Below are 19,917 nucleotides of genomic sequence, written 5' to 3'. Positions count from 1 at the left end.
ATATTGATAACCCACTATTAACTGAGTGTTGTCTGACCAGAAGACACATAAAAACATGAGGAAGACAAATGCCACAATATTGTTAAGGTAAATTAATCAGTGGTGTCTTATGTAGAAGTCAATGAATTGCAATATAAGATTATTTTGACTCCAACTTGAGTTGGTACATCTTAGTTTTTAACCACTCAAAAATGTCTGCAGGTGGAAAAGACTGGTCAACGTGTGTATTGCAATTGTGTTATAAAAACATTATGTTCTTCTGGTATTTCTTTTGCAGAAAGTGTAAATAGGCTTAAAGGTTTAAATACAGATAATGCATGGATTTTTTCATATTTAATCCATTGTCATAGCCCTCTGGTTTCCACGATTCATTATGACCTTGTATATCAAGGGCGCCTACTACTTCCTTCTCAAAGTATGAATTGAATGAAATGCTGCGAAGTGCCCAACTGCAAAGACATGTTTCTGAACCTCTCTGCAGGTTCAGAAAAACAAATACAGGTTTCTCTTTGACTTTTTCATGACCTTTTTGGATTGATTTTCCTTAAGTCCCTTGTTTTCATAATCTCTTCTGTGGTGCAAAACTATTTTTAGTAGATCCATTTTCATTGCAGTTGGCAGCATTTTGAAAATATATCATCCATGAATTTTAGTAGGAGGCATGCAGTTAAACTAACATATAGCAGTTTGGAAGCTCCTTCCCACATGCCTACAATTCATTTGTGGTAATGGGCAAGTTTCAGGAGTTTTGAGAAGGATGGAAAGGGTTCAGCTGAGTTTGGGTGAGTCTCCAACGCTAGGGTGATCTTTCAGCCATAAAAACCCACTCGAATCTGCAAAACTTGTCAAGAATACTTTGAAAGAACAAATTCCAGTGTTATATTTTGGGCATGTCCTGAGTGCTATCTAGCTCAAGACGTGCTGAGAGAAGTACTTCTTGTATTTTTATGAGCATTTCCAGGAACAGGAAATGGTTGCTATTAAAAAAAAACAAAAGAAAAAGGTAAACTAACAAAGAAAAATCTCCTGCAGTTTTAAAAGATTCTTTCATTTTGAAAGTGAAGCTAAAAGTCATAGATTTCCATTATGTACAATATTCTTCATCCATTGCTACTCATGGGAATACACATAAATAAACCAGTAATACCCAGTGGAATCATAGTATAAAGTTCTGCAGTCTATGCTGGAAAGTAACTAAATTAAAAACAGTAATTTTTAGATTATATAACTGTTAATCGGTTCTAAAGCAAGTAAAAGAAAAATTTTAAATACTTTTTAGGTAAAAACAAACCCACAAAAGAAGTTCACTTAAGTGTGCAGTAATATATTACTAACAACATTTATATGGTAAGTCTGGTATCTTTGTGTAGGAATATACTGTACAACGGTTAAACAAGGGTTTACCACAACACCTTAAGAAACTTGATTTCCTGTGTTAGCCCAGAAACAAGATATTCCCAAACATGTATGTGCTTAACCACACTGCCAAAGGGTCTCAGAGGTTAAACTGATGTTACTGTGGTAAGCAAGAGAGGAGAGACTGGACTGTGTTTTGCATGATGGGATGAATTTTGCATTTTCAACTCTCACCATATTACAAAACTGGGATGAGGGCTCTGCAGGAGAAAGGAGTTTCTTCATAACGTCCAGGACTCTAACACTCAGAGGAACATGTGAAATGATTTGCATTGCAAAATGTACATTCTATAAAAATCTAATGAATATCTGTGCGCTATAATACCAGTGCCTTGCTTTCATTTAGCTATGTGATCAAGCCCTGTTAGAAGTGTCTGAGTTGATTTCATTACTCTGCTTGTAAAATTTCTAAGCACACAAAATAAAGGAATCTCAATTAATGAAGCAGAATTAACAATAAATTAGTTAATAATTCAGGCATTTCTTTTACTTAGAGCTCAGAGTATTGGAAGACAATTGGGAATTGCAGTCTGCTTTGCAAGAGATCAAACTGCCAAAAGAAGAAATTAATAAACTTGAAGTGGATGGTATAAGTAAGAATTAGATGTCTTTATTATACTCTTTATTACTACCATTTTAATATTTTGCCTTCATTTTATTACAGTAAGTACCATTTTTCTGTAGAACAAACTTGTTAGCCTGTTATATTGGGAAGAAGCAGCCTGGTCCTGCCCTGTTTGGCGACACCAATTTGTCTGTGCCTCAGGGTATCTCTCAGTAAAATAGTAGTTAAAATACATCTCTGCTTCACAATGCATTTTTTTTAATTACTTTTTTAAATACTATTGGTAAAGTGTTTAAATATCATGTACAAACACTATAGTATGGTGGTAATAAAATGTGAAATGTAAACTGCTGTTCACATGTTACACATTATATAGACTTGCATACACTGTTGTTTTCACTAGTGACTTTACAAACAATATTCCATGGTAATGAATTAGTGTAAAGTTTCCAAAACTCATTTCTCATAAACCTAACAACAGTTTTACTCCTGGTTGTGTTTTTCTAGGCACCTGGAAAACTGAGAACCTAGAGTTACGTGAAATAATAATTTTATTCGTGGCTAAATTAAAATAAAAGTGAGCACTTTATTTCTTTAAAGTTGTTCTTCAACATGTGTCAACAGCGACTTGCATCAGTTCTGTGATTCACAGTTCATGTGTTGTGTAGTTTGTGCCGATCCATTTTCATATACTATTGCACCGAACTCTGGATTATGCTTGGAGGAATCATTTTAACCATTAACAATATAATTTTAATATGTCTTTTCTAGCTTTGTGGTACAAAATGCTTCTACCCCCACAGTTTGATAGATCCAAGAAGTACCCTCTGCTTATCCAGGTGTATGTAACACTTCCTTTCTTTGAGCACTGTTGTTTTGTCAGAAAACATACTTCTTATAATTTAACAAAACCTAGGACATTTGCAACATTTTACAAAGCAAAAGCAAATCCACTTATTTCTGTATTGTTTGTTGTGGTGGGCTTTTTAACGTATATCTGGAATAAAAATTCAACCCAATGGAAATCAATGAGCTTTTTAATGTTAATTTTAGCATGGCAAGGATTAGTTCCTCAGAGAAAGAAAAAGGATTAAAATATGTGAGCTATTGCTTGGAATTCTTAGCTCTGTTGCTGCTTCTGTTTATCATAATGCAGCCTGAAACAATTGATTTCAGCTTTCCTAGTATGAAAAATAGAAGAGCCTCCTTCCTTTTTAAAGAAAAAAACCCAAACAACCCTAAACCATGTGGACTGGTTTCTTTGATCAAATGTTCCTTCTGAAAAACACATGACATGAATTTAATTTATTGTAGGCAGGAAAGGCAACAAAAATTGCAGTGGTGCAAAAAAAAAAAGGAGAGGCAGAAAGGAGAGCTGAGCGGGTGTAATAAACCTTACATCATTTTTTATTAACCAGTGATGATCCAAAGCTCCAAGAATGCTAAATATGTTTGAATTAAGTTTAGAGTAGAAGATTAAGTCAGTCGTGTCCTTGAGGTCAAACGTGTAGCTTGCATTAGGCCATTGTCATGAGGAGTGTCTCTCTGTATTGCTCAGCTGTGTGGGGTGTGTTCTGCTCTCAGCTCCAACAGCACATGATATTCCCTACTGAAACAAAGGAGGTGTGGGGATAGCCAGAAAGTGTAAGGAGCTGTAATTTTTTCTCCTGTTTTCTTTGTCATTGCTGACTGCATGTGGAGATTAAATGCAGAAAGGCACCAACAAGGGCTGTTACACCTAAGGATTTTGGAGAGAGGAAAGAATTGAGCCTTTGAGGCATGACTCTTCCAGGAATTCCTCTTAGGACACGTGCCTGATGCTGCATCCCATAGTCTGAGCTAAAACTAATGATTCATTTAGGCATAAGACCTAAAGGATTAAAATGGATTTCAGACAGCAAAATCTCACAACTATATGAAAATGGTGGTTCAACTGTTTACTGAGGTCTCTGAACCACAGGCATATAGCAAAGTAGTTATGGAAAAAATGTAAGAAGTACCTATAGCTATAGTCCAGTATCCAGTAATCAGTTATAAACTTATGAGTTGAAAATGTGTGAATTTTCATCATCAGGTACGGAGGACCTTGCAGTCAGAATGTAAAGGAAACATTTAGCATTAGCTGGATAACCTATCTTGCAAGCAAAGAAGGAATTATCATTGCTCTAGTGGATGGCAGAGGGACAGCTTATCAAGGTGACAAGATTTTGCACGCAGTATATCGAAGACTAGGAGTGTATGAAGTTGAGGACCAAATCTCAGCAGTGAAGTAAGTAGAATGTCTCCCTGTGTAACTGTTGTATTTACATACCTACAAGAAGTAATGTGAAAAAAATGCTAAATATCCTTCTCAGCCTTTCTTCTGGAGAGCTGAGGTCTCTAGGAAATAAGACAAGAAGACTTGCAGAAATAAAATATTACTGAGGTGCTTGAAGTTTTGTGTGATACATTAAGTCCGTATACTACTAAGTCCACATTTGGATCTCACCACTTCCATTTTATAAAACCATCATCAGAGGCTTCAGTCCTAGGCCTAATGAAATACAAGCGTCCATGGTAAGAGGTGAGCCAATGTATTATCAATTATTCTGCAGTTTTCCCTGTGAGGGAAACCCACCTCAGTGACCGTAGTGATTAGCCAGATTCATAGTGGTGTACCACAGTGATTAGCTAAAGGTCAAATATAAGTTTGTAGCAAAACTGAATCCCGACACAAGCCTCCTGGAGGCTGGTGAGTCATAAACTTGCCTTCCATGCTATTTTAGGATAGTTATGGACAACAGAAAGTGTCTGAGGTCCCCTGGTAGTTGTTCCCTGACAGTTGCACCTTTCGATCGAAACACTTGAAGTGTTCCAAGGGAAAATAATTCCCTAAGAAGAGGTTTGGGGAGGGGGTGAAAGCTGAGGTTTTGTAAGAAAGGCTCCTGTTATGCTTACAGATGTAGTAGCACTGCTGAAGTGAGCATTTAAAGAAGTGTTAGTTTGAACCCCATGGAGATGAGTGCAAGGCAGGAATAAGGAATTTAGCCTAGCCTTTGGTCTGGAATTTGGCCCATCAGAGCATGAATAGATTTTCAGGTGCAACACTAAATGCCCTCTTTCCCCTAGTAATAGACCTGACTCTGAGTAGCTTAGCTAGAAATTGGATGTAGCCCAGGTTTCCACTGCTTTCTCTGCTTGAGAACTCTGCCTGTATTTATGGGTGTGTGTGAGGAGGGTATCTGTTCCTTCTTCTTTCTGCTTTGTGATAATTTATTTTCTCCTCAATGATAAACACACCATTATCCTTTTCAGTGATAAATGAAACAGAATAGCTGTATATCATGTCAGGGTTTTCTATTAATCTATTATTTGATTTTCTTTCTTGAAACTTTTAGCAGCAATGGCATACATTAAAATGTCACAAGAGAGAATGTTTCTTTATTCCTCTGAATCGTCACTCAGACTTAAGATGTCAGAGACAGAGGGAACCTAAACTGATTCTGCAGCTGCAAAATCTGCTGAGACAGGCTGCAAAGAAATGACCTCAGACTTCACACTTCCCAGTTTTCTGTCAGCACCTAGACTAAATTTTTATTCTGTTAAATGTATTGCATTCCATCTTCCTGATCTAACACATGGTTTAAGATGCATGATTTTTAGAAAGGATCCTATACTCTCGTAGGAAGTTCTTGGAGGGGCTTTTACTGTAGGAGGAACCCCAGGGATTAACACAGCAATATAACAAAGCTGAATCATTTTTTGGCTTTTCTAACTTTGTCCCACCCAGATAGTATCCCACATTTTGGGTGTTGTCAGTCACTCGTGCTTGTCCTAGTAAAATAAGGCTGAAAAGTGTCCTGGTGTGTGTCTGAACCTGTTTTGTTTATCTGTCACTCTTGAACCTTTGTGGTCTTTTGTGTTTTTCTTTGCTGTTGCTAATACAGCTCTGGAAATACAGCCTCCAGACTCCGATGCAGGATTTTTGTAGGAAACCTAGTATTTATGATTCTCCTTGACATGTTTGACTACTGAGTGCATAAGCAAAGTGCACCTTTCATCCATTGCAAGCTCATTACCTACTTGGAGCATTAGAAGATGTTTTCCTCATTATTATTTTTTATTATAGTAGCAGTGTGTGCTCTTCACTTTTCAGACACATAAAAAAGAAAGCTTAATGCTCCAGCATATCCTTAATCTCAGAGGCTGATACTGTGCCTTTTCAGAGAGCAGCGTATCAACTTGCTGTAAGATGAGTGTGTTGAGCATCTTGCAGGATAAGGTCTGAATGTTAACGGTAATCCAGCACCTTTGGCATTGAAATGATGAAAACGATTATAGCCTGTGGGAAGGTAGAGCTATGGGAAATGAAGTGTGGATATTAAAAGGAGTACACTTTTGAACTTTTTTCTCTGCATGTGTGTGAGTGTATGTCTGTACATATGCATAGGCACATATAGATATGCGTATGTACAACATGAGTATAATGTATGATGTATGATGTTTAATCTAGTCTGGACTAAATATCCAGGTGGATAACTTTTTTGCCAGGCAGCCAATTCAGCAGAGTCCTCATCCACTGGAACAAAAATTATTATGAAAAAAATATTAATTTTGTATTAGTTCAAGAAGAAATCTTACTTTTACTCTGAAATATCTGTTAATTGATGCTTTGTAGACATCAGACATGCTATGCTGATTGTCAGTATGCTCAGATTGGTGGGATGTGTGGAAAAAAAGTGAAAGAAAAATTATTTTTTGTTAATTTGTTATAGCATTAGCAATCTTTTGTAATAATGTATGTATTTCTGTGAATTTTCTTTTCCACAGGAAATTTATAGAAATGGGTTTTATTGATGAGAAACGAATAGCAATATGGGGCTGGGTAAGTGGTTCATTTTTTTGTACCTATCTTTAAATAATCTTGCAGTATATTTTTTTAAAAATATTCTGTCCTAAATCTGTATAAAGTCCTTCGACCAGTGTTTGATGATATTGACAAAGGGAATAGTTCCTGTTGATGCCTATATAAATACAATTGCAACAGTGCAAGCCACGGAAAAGGGATCTTTGGCAGCTCAAGCGGGAATTTTGAAAAGCTTATGTCTAATACATTGTTTGGACTTGAAATTAAGTAAAATTGAGATGTTTTAACTGGCTTTACTTTTAACTGGTGGACTTACTGGCATGGTGTCAAAATTCAAGTATTGTTCTTTCTGATCTGAGATTAAAATAATGAGAAAAGTCCTATGAATACCTCTAATCAGAAAATGTGACCCTTGCATCATTCTGAATCACTGTATACTTGGCTGGCTTTGAAATGGTCAATAGGGATGAATCTGTGTCTGAGGGGTGTACAGCATTGACTTCACCAAAAAGTGGAAAAGTTGGACAGTATAGGAGTCATTCCAAATAACTAGCCAGTCTATTTTTCATCTTTGATTTTTTCATGTACTTTGCTTTGTGACACTCCCAGAACCTTTTACAGCCAGATATGTTGTAAGTCTTTAATATTAAATGGCCAGATTCCACTACCCTTAGGCACTGCAAAATAGAGTAGCATGCCTCAAGTACAAATTTTAGGATAGCGCTGCATTCTGATAGGAGAAAAAGAAATTATTGGAATAGTTGGGGTTCTATTTCCTGTGACAGCACAGCTGTCACCTTTCAAGTAGGACCATTCATGGAAATGAGATGCAGACCTATTAGTGGTGTTAAGGGGGAGCTGAAGCCAACTTCAGTGGCAACACAAATGCCACACAGCCCCTTTATAGAGATTTTTAAGATGTTAAGCCATCTGACTGAATTGCTCGTGTTCATCATGAACAGCTGGATCAAGAGTGCATAGACAAAATTGGAGCCCTACCTCCCACCCAGATTCAGCAACTTCCGCATAACAGAATTATACTATGCAGGAGAATGAGCTGATAAGCAATGAGTTCTTTGTAACATATCCCATATTTCTATCCCTCCCTCCATTGCAAACCAAATAGCAACCCATTATTTTCCAAAGACCTTATACAAGTATTTTCCAACCCCAGCTCCACATCCTATGGACAGCCAAACCAAATGCTTTTTATTTACAGTATTTTCCTGTCTTGGCAACTAGACCCGCATGGTTGCATAGATCTATTTTGATATGCAGGCTTACTTACTACTTCACCTAACTTCCAGCTGTGAACTTATTCTTCCTTGATGGATCCCAGTTTGAGGAATCAGGCCAGAAAATAACAGGGATAGTGACAAGCAGTAAGAAGGAATTGCTCCAACCTCAAGTTCTTAAGGAGCTGAGCATGTTAGTCCTCATGATGGCGTTGGTTCAATATGCCAATCATTAGCAAAAGCTACGTAGTTTGTTAAGGGAGGGAAAAATCTATAACTTTTCTTGGAGGTGCACACTAAAAGGGTGAGAGGCAATGAACACAAGTTGCCACAAGGGAAGTCTTGTTTAGGTTTTAGAAAAAAAATTTTTATGACGACAGTGACCATCGTTGAAACAGATTGAGCAGAGAGGCTGTGTAATGTGGATGTGACTCTGATCGACCTAATTTAAATCTGAAGTTAGCCCTGTTTTGAGACAGAGGTTGCACTAGATTACCTTGAAGGACCCTACCAACTGAAATTTTTCTGTGATTCTAAGTGGTGATAAGAGCAGCATCCTGTGATAAGCATTGCAGAAGCAGCAAAAAAGAAGTGATTCAATAAAATTGTCTAATCTCACAAGAGATCACATCAGATCTATTTGAAAGAAATAAATTTTTTAAAAAAATTTAAAAGCTTTTGTTGTTTTGTCCTCCATGCATTCAAAGTAAAATATTTACTTTGGAATTAATTTATATGAGTTTGATTCAGAAAACAAAATGATACTTCACAAATAATTTTAAACTGTCTGTGATTTCTCCCTAGTCCTATGGTGGGTACGTAACTTCTTTGGCACTTGGATCTGGCAGTGGGGTATTTAAATGTGGAATGGCTGTGGCTCCTGTTTCCAGCTGGGAATATTACGGTATGGAAACTTGTCATAAATGCTGCCTTGGAAAGCAAGGTGTAGCGTTTAACAACTTTCTAAATGAAGTCATTGCAGGAGACGGGCAATATGAAACTTAAAGACATTGCAATTACCTAGAAATAAAACTCTTAAGACCTTAAGTTTAATGTTTTCATTGCTGAAAATAACTGACTGCAACTGGCAGTTTGGAACAGACTTTGTCACATAGAAGAAGGTACGCCCAGATAATTCCATGTGCACATCTGTAAAAGTAAGTGGGTAAAGCCCTTTTGATAAACTGCTATATACTCAGGAGTGATCTCCCTAAAAATCCTGTTAAAAAAGTATCACTGAATTCAGAAAGAGATAAAATGATTTTTTCTGCCAGTAATGGAATCACAGTGCACTTCAACTTCAGATACTGCAGATGATCTCTGTCAGGAATCAGTATCTCTGATGATTGCAAAGTTATTCCCAAAAGCAGTGGAAAAGAGAGGAAGTCAGTCATGTCTGATAGGTTTTTTTTTAAATTAAATATTTTTCCCTTTAGATGTTTCTCAGCCACACCTTCTGTGTGTTGTTTTAAAAATATATTTATGTTTATTGAGTTAGGCTCCAAACTGTTCAGAGGAAACAACTCCGAGAGCATACTCTCAGGGCCTTACTGTGTGAATAAAGCAGGCACATACTCATACTTACTTGCAGACCTGTTAAGCTTTTGGCATGATGTAAAGGAACCTTAGTGTAAAAAAGAATCATGGCATGCATGTTTTCAATGAGCAAAATGTAGCACTTTGAACACATTTACTTAGCATATGGTCGTTTGCTAAGAAGTCTTGGTTATGAGAAAATTTTTTGGTTAAATGGGAAAGATTCCTTCCCTGACTGCTAGCACAGACATTCCTTGTATTTATGGTGTTTTGCAAACAAAGGGGAAAACATTTGTGTGACACAGGAAGCATAGTCTTCGTGTTTTCACTGGCATCAAGATTTTTTTAAGACATTTTCACTCATGATCGCAAAATTATTTCCAGAATGAAGGCATAAAGCACTATTTTTGCAAAAGTCCTTCAATAAAAGCAGAGTTTAAAAAATTTGTCCAAGCATTAAAAGTTGAATGAATTTTTTAAGGTAAAGCAGATTAGATCCGCACCATTGCAGTCTTTACTTTAGCTGAATTTTCAGGAGGGAGTTAAAGAATCTTGCTAAAAACACATTGTAAAATCCAAACAGGCAAATGTACCTCCACTAAGGAAGGAAAGAAGGAAACAGAAGGAAGTCATGAGACATAAATTTTGGCAAATAGATCATATTAACATTAGGGTGGACTGTGTTAGGGACAAAACTACTATTTGAGTCTCTAAGTAGTATCAGTTTGTCAGAGGATGTACTGGCCCCTAGAGCTCCTAGATTCTGTCCCACCCTCTTTTAAATGCACAGAGTAGAGTCTTGACCATAATCTTTTCTCTGAAGTCCTCCCACTCACCTCCATTTTGTGTCAGAGTTAATAACAGCTGAACATTTATAAGATAGCAAGGGAAATTGCATTCCGGGACAACGTATAGTTAAAAGCATTAGATCTGTGACTGTTTTACTAAAATTCGCAGTTTATCTCCTTTTTCTTCCCTAGTAATTGACAAGCCGAATCTTCCACTTAGTAATTATAATGCAATTCTGCTGACCTCTGTGGACTTGTTGTAGCTACACTGGTAGAAGAGAGTGGAGAATTTGGCTCAGAATACTGTGGAAATGCCAGCTAGTCAGAAAGAGTCTATTTTATTGAAAATTTAAGCCCAATATGGTTGTTTGACACTGTGTTGACAACAGATATTGCACATTTCTGTTTTCATTGAATGGTAAAGGATTTTGATAAAAGATAGGCTACTTAGATTTTTTTGGTGGTTAGTTTTTTACAAATTATCTTCAGGAGCCTTACTTGGCTGATGTGGGAGACATAGTACACATCTTCAGCACTCAGTGGTAACATATGTGAAGAATATATAATAAACCATGGAAACATAAGTAGATTGAGTCATTTTCCTTTCCTGGGAGGATACTCATTTCTACTTTTAACAAAATTATTCTAATACAATGTACCAAACTGGGCAACAAGGTAGACAATCCCAATTCCTTACTGATTACAATGGCCATCACCTGTCTTATGAGAGGGAAAGATGCCAGCTATTCTTTGTCAGAAAGCCTGACTCCCTTAAATAAATAAAATACTTGTAATACTGCAGCTTGACTGCTCAATATGTCAGTTAGTCTTTCAAGGCAAGGTCATAAAAAGTAATGTTCTGGTAGTGACAGCTGCTGCGTCGCATTCCACAAATTTTCGTAACAGCTCTTAGTTAAATTACAGATACCCAGGCAGCTCAAAGATAGCTGTTCCTTCTGAATTCTTGGTGATAAATACTGTTCAGTTATTCACATTTGTTTTGTGAAATCTGCTAACAGTCTTTGTTGTAGTTAGAAAAAGGAATTGAACAGAGATCTGAACAGCAATTGCACCACTTTTTCAGTGCAAGCCTGTATGATTTCTTGCTCCCCCTAATTGCTGCCTATATCCATTCAATAGGAAAAGGACAACATATATATCCATATTTATTCTATATACACATACATATCCCACACTGGAATTCTGCTCAGCTTCTCTTCTTAAGGTGTCAAAAATAGTCTGTGTCATCTTTCCACCATGCATCTTTACTGGATTATTGGCTCATTCAACTGACTTCTGGCACTCCCAATAGCATAAAGCAGTATCAGTTAATTACCTTTATCCACAAAACCTTCTGTTGGTTCCACAGATGAGTATCAAACGACAGTTTCTGCAAGGACGGTTTGGAGGACATTTATTAATTAACCTTCATAGTTGTTTTTTTAAAATATGTTTAAATTTGGTGTATTGTGAGGAAACCAAGCAGAACAGATACAGTTAAATAACATTTAATTTCCTATGTGTCACTGGAAGCACAAAAATATCTGTACATTCTTTACCTATAGCTTTTTTCTTCTTTAATGTCACAGCATCTATCTACACAGAACGATTTATGGGTCTTCCTGTAGAGTCCGATAATCTTGAGCACTACAAGGTGAGAATTCTCTTTCTGTGTTGATCTGCCTTAAACTTGAATCACGTTTCCATGGACAAGTAGAACTGTGAAGAAAGAAAATGACCCGCCAGCTCTCATAGTGGCAGTCCGGTAGCAGCTAAGCTACTGCTGTGAAATTCATATCTCCATAGTTGTGGTTTTGTATTTATCAATCCTAAATATGCGAAATTGAAGGATCCTTTTTTTCTCACTCGGACAAGTCAGACAGTTCTGCCAGTGCAAACCATTAGCCTAGGAAAGAACTCTGAGAGAGGTTAAAATGTTGATGTTTATAAGGTTTTGATTGGTATTGTTAGCTGTGGTATGCAAACTGCTTCATGCAAATTTAAGTCTCTGATAATAACAGCATCAGCATACTAAACAGTTAGAGCAGCTTCCCCTACCTGGAACAGGTTGCCTTTCTTCTTCTGTTCACATTGATAGGAAGTCTATAGCTTTCTCTAGTAGCACACATACCAGTTCTGGATACAGAGAGGCCTGAATTAACACCCAAAGTTAGTGGAAAGAGTCCTATTAAAGACTCAGTTCTCAGTACTTATTCTCCATGCCAACTCAAAGAACAGAAATGCTCAGTAGCAAACTGCCCTGGTAGAGCTGTCTGGGTAGCCAGGAATTACAGTGTTCAGGGAATGACATGTGGCAAGTGCTGTGCTTTTCATGAAGTGGCCCTTAGAAAAGGCAGTAAATATATATGGCTTCTATTATAATCCCAGACTGATATGTAGTCACTGCTGTCATTATTATGCCAGTCCAACTGTTTGATTGTTGTTCTACTAGGTAATGAAAGCCTTTCAGCTCTGTGACTGAGTGGTTTAAATTGAAGCTGCTGAACTGTTCATTTTTCCTCTCAACAGAATTCAACTGTGATGGCAAGAGCAAAGAATTTCCAAAACGTAGACTATCTTCTCATCCATGGAACAGCAGATGGTAAGGTTTGCAAATGGCAGTACAAATACAGAGCCAGAATCACTTTGTTTGAAAAACATTAAGCATCTTTCATGCCTTTGATTAGGGTCAGTACTTAGATCTTTGGTAGATTTCCATATGACATATTATAAGATGCTTACTCATTCTTAGTAATGTCAACTGTATCACTTGATAATTAGTGGACACAACTTAATGCACTATAATTTTATGCTTTGTGGTATTTACACATTTCAACAGCCAATCTCTTTTTTTCCTTTTTCAGATAATGTACATTTTCAGAACTCAGCACAAATTGCAAAAGCTCTGGTTAATGCACAAGTGGATTTCCAGGCAATGGTAAATAACAGACCATTTTTCATTTTGAACAGTAGTTTATAGCTTTATCAATAAGCTTATCTGACATTTGGCAATGTTTTTAAGAACCCAGTTCAACTGAACATGCTTTAAAATCTGGCAATTGCTAGTGCATTTGTTACTCTTCATAAACAATTTCTTCCTCAAAGGATTTTCCTGCTCTTTTTTTTTTCCTTCCTGCCCTTTGGATGCTAGCAGGATTTCTCTCTTGTCAAGAATAACTTAGAGGCTTTTAAAATGAGCCAGAGAGAGAAGTGAGAATCCAACCTCCTTATGAAAATTGCTGATAGCTAGTAAAAGAGAGGAAGATGAAGGAGGTGGCTTCTGGGGTCAAAACCATCACTGGTTCTGATGGATTCTGTCTTGAACCGGACATGCCTGCCACAGGCACGAGGTGAAACAGGAGAAAAGGGTACAAGCTATCCAAGTAGTATATCCAGGATCAGAAAAAAAACAAGTTCTCCGCCAAACTTGCTTGGGGTAGCAAGTGCAGGCAGAGAGAAACGCAGAGGTAAGAGGTTAGATGATATAAATGAGGAATGAACAGGGGAAAAGTAGTTCTGAATTGCATGCCAAGCTCTGCTTCTGTGCCGTTTTTCTCGGGGCTAATGACCAAAGTGTTTGCCTGCTATCAAATGTACTGGTCTTCTGTCTGAGACCACTTTTCCAGGGCCATGAACTCCCCAAAGAGGGATCACACAGGGATCCCTCTGTACTTGGGGTTTGTAGGCCCTTTTGTGTATTTCACATTTTCTGCCTCCTTCACTGATATTTAGAAAACCTGGGTTATTTCTTAAGTATCTGGAATACTGTATGCAGTTGTAGTCATTATAGCTCAGCTACAGGGGAATGTCAGTTATTTCTAAGAGTTAGCATAATTCATATTGGCCAAGGGCCAGGATATGAGGTTCAGTAAGACGAAGTGCCGGGTCCTGCACTTGGGTCACCACAACCCCATGCAATGCTACAGACTTGGGGAGGAGTGGCTGGAAAGCTGCCTGGCAGAAAAGGACCTGGGGGTGTTGGTCAACAGCCGACTGAACATGAGCCAGCTGTGTGCCCAGGTGGCCAAGAAGGCCAACAGCATCCTGGCTGGTATCAGGAATAGTGTGGCCAGCAGGAGCAGGGAGGTGATCATGCCCCAGTACTCGGCACTGGTGAGGCCGCACCTCAAATACTGTGTGCAGTTTTGGGTCCCTCACTCCAAGAAGGACATCGAGGTGCTGGAGCGTGTCCAGAGAAGAGCAACAAGGCTGGTGAAGGGTCTAGAGAACAAGTCTTATGAGTAGCAGCTGAGGGAATTGGGGCTGTTTAGTCTGGAGAAGAGGACACTCAGGGGAGACCTTATTGCTCTCTACAGCTACCTGAAAGGAGGTTGTAGTGAGGCAGGTGTCAGTCTCTTCTCCCAAGTAACAGGCAATAGGACAAGGAGAAATGACCTCAAATTGCATCAGGGGAGGTTTAGATTGGATATTAGGAAAAATTTCTTTACTGAAATAGTTGTCAAGCTTTGGAAGAGGCTGCCCAGGGAAGTGGTTGAGGTACCATCCCTGGAGGTATTTAAAAGACATATAGATGCAGAGCTTAGGGACATGGTTTAGTGGTGGAATTGACAATGTTAGGTTAGTGGTTGCTCTCAATGATCTTGAAGGTCTCCTCCAATCTAAACAATTCTATAATTCTATAATTCTGTGATTCTATATGTGTATTTTATTTGCAATACACCATTCATAATGATCATGGCCATGATGTAATGCAACATGTTTTGAATAGAATTCCACAACATTTAGCTGAAAGCTTGTTACTTAGAGCCCAATATTGCTAAGCAAGACTGTGAACCCTACTGCCAAGGCCATGCAGTGGGTCAATGGCATTTCATCCCTAAGGGCATCACAAAGCTCTTTTGCCTGACTTGATACAACTGACTTGTCAGTACTGAGGCAGTAATGCTTGCTCCTACGTTACAGCAGGTTTAGAAACTTTTTGTCAGCAAGAATATGAATATACTGGAAACTGATGAAAAGAAAAAAGCTAGCGAGTCCCTCTGTTTCCTTGAGGCATCCACTTTCTCCTATATGGTAATAAAATAAAGTTCTTCTATTACGTAACTATTGCAGAACTGAAAATACAACATAGGAGGTTTAAGGCTTTTTTTTTTTTTTTTTGTCTTTTTCAGTGGTATACTGACCAGAACCATGGAATTCCAGGACTTTCCAGCAAACATCTCTACACACATATGACCAACTTCCTCAAAAAATGTTTTTCTTTGTCAGAATAAGTAGGCTATTCAGGGCATGCTAAGGCATCAGATACATCTCTGGGAGAATGCAATGATAACAGTGCCCAGGTTATACAGTTTTCAGGTGCATTGGTAACAGGAGCTTTGAAGTTTTGAGCTTGATGTTTACATCCACTTTTGATATTGTATATTAGAAAATGTTATGCTGATCCATGTTTTGGCACATTTAACACCTGTTTGACAGAAAAAATAAAATCAGAATGTAAAATGCCATGTACATTTATTGCCATCATGCTTGAATTTACATTCTGCAATCCAAAGATAGGTGGTCCATTGCAAAGGCACACTGCCAGATGAATATGTTGCATTTGTTAACTACAACTGTAATATAAGAAAGGACGAAGAAAGCACTGCAAGTACCTAATTAGCATCCCAACAAGAAAGCAGTTTCTCAAAATTTATTTCCAATTTCTTGGAAAGAATCCAAGCAGGGATTGGAACACACAAAGCTGAAGTTTGGATAATTTTCAAGAATATTGAATGCTGTGTTCAAATTTTATTCAACTCTTATTTGAAACCTTGATTCTGCAAAAGTGTCAGTGTTCAGGTTTAAATATGAAAGCAGGACATTCATGATAGTTATTTTATCTCAGTGTTTTTTCTCCCTTTATTCAGAATATGTGAGCCATATTAGCCTGTTTTTAATCTCTAATCATCACCTCAGCATTCAAATTAATCTCAGTGTCATTCATCCCAGACTGGAAAGGAAGGATCAAAGGATTATGCACGTTTTCTTTGCTTTGTTTCCAGTGAAACTATTTTAGGGAGTCTTTTAAAAATGCTAGAGGCTAATAATGAGTTGAAAACTTGTATTTGTTTGATTAGTAATTAAATCAGTCCTGTCATAATATAAGAATATGAACAAGATAATTGGCAAGAGAGCCATTGTAGATTAAATGATTCTTTGGTCATGTGTTTAAAAAGTTCTGAGTTAGCCTACTGCATAAGAACCGTGGTCTGTCTAACACAGTATCTCATGTCTACTATTAGCTGGTGAGAGTAAAAAATAACCTGAAAAAGATTGTGGAGTAGCCTTCGCATAAAGCAAGCTGCTTCCTAACTCTCAGAGATAGTTTGCTGCTTTGGAAAAGCAAGGAGTTTCATTTGACCCTCTCGACAAAAACATGGGGTTTAGCCAAAATCATTAAAAAGTGGAAGTGATTTGCTATATAACAGCTTCCTTCATTTTGTTAATGGCAATATCAAATCTGATTTTCCACACATCAGAACATTCCTCAGACACATCTTTATGTAAATGTAGTTGCCAAGCTGTTTGTAATGGTTAAATTATACTTTGATGGGAACTCTTCAGAAAATACTCAATTAGTTCAGGTTTTTTGGAAATGCTGCCAATTATGTGACGTTAATGAGCTTTTTGTTGGTAATGTAATTAAAATTCAACTGCTATAATGGTTAAAGGAAAAAATTATAGCTCTAAGAAAGTTAGCATTAAGCAAATATAACATGAAGTGGGGCTAATTAGATGTTGATTATATGGTCCTATGTGCATTTGCTGCACACAACAGTAGTCTCAGTAATGTGGTTACTTTACGAATAAGGCATACAATTCAGATGAAATTACTGAGATTTAACTCTCAATTTACTATATTGATACAGCACCACAGAAACCGTTGCAAAATTGTGGTTAAAGAGAGAAAAATCAAGCTCTTATCTCAGATGCTTAAAGGTTTTAGGTACCTGAATATGTCAATGTGAACCTAGAGCAATTTTCAAAAAAGCATGGTGTCATTCTCACCTAAATACCAATATATGAAGTTCTCTTTCAATTTCTGCATCTTTCTTTTTATTTATGCTTTTGAAAATCCTATAAGCTCTGGAAATTTGGCCAGATAAATTGGCTCTTTGTGGATACTGTAAGTAATAAAAGTGATGCCATGTGTTGTTCACACCCTGCCCACAGGTCTGTGGTCAGAAGCTTCTGGAAGTATTTGGAATAAGGGACATTTCAGGAAAATGTGTCAAATAAAATAACAGAAGGTACCTCTTTCCCAAGTGATGCATTAGCTGTTGCATTATTAATCTGCCCTTATGTCTGTTTGTTTCCTAAGGCGTCTTCCAAACTCTCCACCTTGGCCTGTAGGAGACAATAGTGGCATAAAACATGAAAATAAGAGGTGCATCATGCTGCTGACAGTTTTGCTTCCTTTTCATGTTGTTAATTTATTTGCCTTACGCAGTGTTCTTGCCAAAGAATGGGAATATGTCTTCAGCAGAGTGTGACATTTACACTGAGTTGCTGGAATAATGTCTAACCTGAAAGGTGTATGATTAAGCAACCATGTATTTTGATGACCTGGGGCAAAATGTCCTAGGATGGTGTAAGTGTCAAAAAACGCCTCTTAAAAATATACATATCAAATTGCTGGCCTGTGCTAGTAACAAGTAACATTGCAGTCATTCATCAGAAATGGTGCAGAGCACTTGAAATGTATCATCGCATTGTCACAGAATCACAGAATGGTTGGGGTTGGAAGGGAACTTTAGGGGTCATCTTGTCCCACCTCCCTGTTCAAGCAGTGCCACCTACACGCGGTAGCCCAGCACTATGTCCAGATGGCTTTTGTATATCTAACAGGATGGAGACTCCACAACCTCTCTGGGCCACCTCTGCCAGAGCTCGGTCGCCCTCATAGTAAAGAAGTGTTTCCTTATGTTCAGATAGAACCCCCTGTGTTTAACTTTTTGCCTGTTTCCTCTTGTTCTGTCATTGGGCACCACTGAAAAGAGCCTGGCTCCATCTTCTTTACTTCGTCCCTTCAGATATTTATATAGAGGGGTAAGGTCCTACCGAGCCTTTTCTTCTCTAGAAAGAGAACTTTTTTCGTTCTGCATTGCTGTCTACAATCACAATCTATGTTACAAGCATTGCCACAAACATTAACTGGACAGTTATCTGTCCCATTCCTTTTTAATCTAGCCTACAGTATAGGCACTTCTGTAACAGAGCTTCAACGCAGTTCAAGATGAAAGGGCTTCTCCTGAGGAATCAAGCTGAAGCTAACAAAAATATGTTTAAGGGTTAGCCTTATATATGAATAAAAAGTATATATATCTGTACTGCAGACATAGAATATAGTATGTAAGAGCCAACACTGGGACACAACATATTATGAAACTAAAAAATGGAAGCTTTTATGACAAGATTTTCTAAGCTGATGAATGAATACCCTCAAAGTTTTGCCTCCCACTTTCAAATGTTTTGCAGGATCCAGTTTTCAGAAAATGCTGAGCACTTTCTGCTCTTCTTTTCTCTTCTGAATAAGAATCTCACACTTCAGATACCCAAAAATACCACTTCAGACAATGAAACTTAGTCTTCAAATATTTGTTATATAAACAAGGTGTACAAGCCTCTGAAGATGGGACATAGTTGTTCTGAATTTAGTAGACAAGCCCATGATAAATAGCCACAGATAACAGTTGTTTACAAGTCAGTTTCCACTATAAATCCTGTTTAGCTTTATTCTAGTAACTGAAGTGTACAGAAATGGTGGAAAAAAATGGTTCCATTCCAAATCATTCATTCCCCAACACCTATTTTCATCATCTACCTCATTCATGTTTTGTGAGTTGTACATTATCGATGAACGTGCAGTCTTCATACCTCAAACGTGGAGCTACATGCTTTTCTTCACTTAGGATTACTGCAGCTGCAAAGAAGAAAAGGCCTGAAGAGAAAACAGCATTAGAAGAAAACCAAGCATAACCCCAGCCACGCTCCAGATTATAGTTCGTGTTACATTCATTTTACTCAGATATCAAGTCAAATTCAGACTACATTTGATACTTTCCAGTTTGCCAGTCAGTTCCAATTACAAGGCACAGCTGTTTAGAACATTTTATAGAGTCATTTGAAGGCTCTATATTTAATCTGAATAATTCATAGTATTTGCTAAGAACATTTGGTATTACTTTCAATTATGAACATTGTCTTCTGAGAATGTAAAGTAACTAGAACATACTTGGCCAGCTCTTCTGCTTGCGCAAATTGATGAAGCTCCATTGACTTCATATGGAGCAATTCCAATTTGTGTGAGCAGACAGTGCGGGCTACAGCATACTTACAATAGCTCCCTTTCCTGAGGTGCAAACCCATCAGCATCCATGACAGTGAGCATGGAGTTGCATGCTGTGAAAAGGCTGAGAGACCCTAAACTCATCCTCTGTTTCAGAAAGCTATTCTTGCTCTCCAAAGTGTAGCCACAGAGTTGTATACATACATTTGCGTGTGTTATGTACATGTAGACATGCATGT

The 19,917-nt window shown here is 37.7% G+C and overlaps 1 protein-coding gene across 1 annotated transcript in view; it reads left to right on the top strand.

Moving 5' to 3' along the window:
- The window catches only part of LOC104329007 (prolyl endopeptidase FAP), a 44,545-nt gene extending 26,443 nt beyond the window's left edge, over window positions 1–18,102 (top strand). Inside the window, exons 19-27 of the mRNA XM_009934086.2 lie at window positions 1,911–2,009; window positions 2,753–2,822; window positions 4,056–4,250; window positions 6,791–6,845; window positions 8,867–8,966; window positions 11,976–12,040; window positions 12,916–12,988; window positions 13,251–13,324; window positions 15,519–18,102. Coding sequence (XP_009932388.2) covers window positions 1,911–2,009; window positions 2,753–2,822; window positions 4,056–4,250; window positions 6,791–6,845; window positions 8,867–8,966; window positions 11,976–12,040; window positions 12,916–12,988; window positions 13,251–13,324; window positions 15,519–15,620 — 833 coding nt within the window. The 3' untranslated portion in view covers window positions 15,621–18,102. The remainder of the gene's footprint in view (window positions 1–1,910; window positions 2,010–2,752; window positions 2,823–4,055; window positions 4,251–6,790; window positions 6,846–8,866; window positions 8,967–11,975; window positions 12,041–12,915; window positions 12,989–13,250; window positions 13,325–15,518) is intronic.
- The last annotated feature ends 1,815 nt before the right edge of the window (window positions 18,103–19,917 follow it).

Source organism: Opisthocomus hoazin, chromosome 9, assembly GCF_030867145.1.
Source record: "Opisthocomus hoazin isolate bOpiHoa1 chromosome 9, bOpiHoa1.hap1, whole genome shotgun sequence".
NCBI lineage: Eukaryota > Metazoa > Chordata > Aves > Opisthocomiformes > Opisthocomidae > Opisthocomus > Opisthocomus hoazin.
The sequence above is the reverse complement of the archived record's forward strand: the minus strand, read 5'-3'. Positions and strand labels throughout refer to the sequence as shown.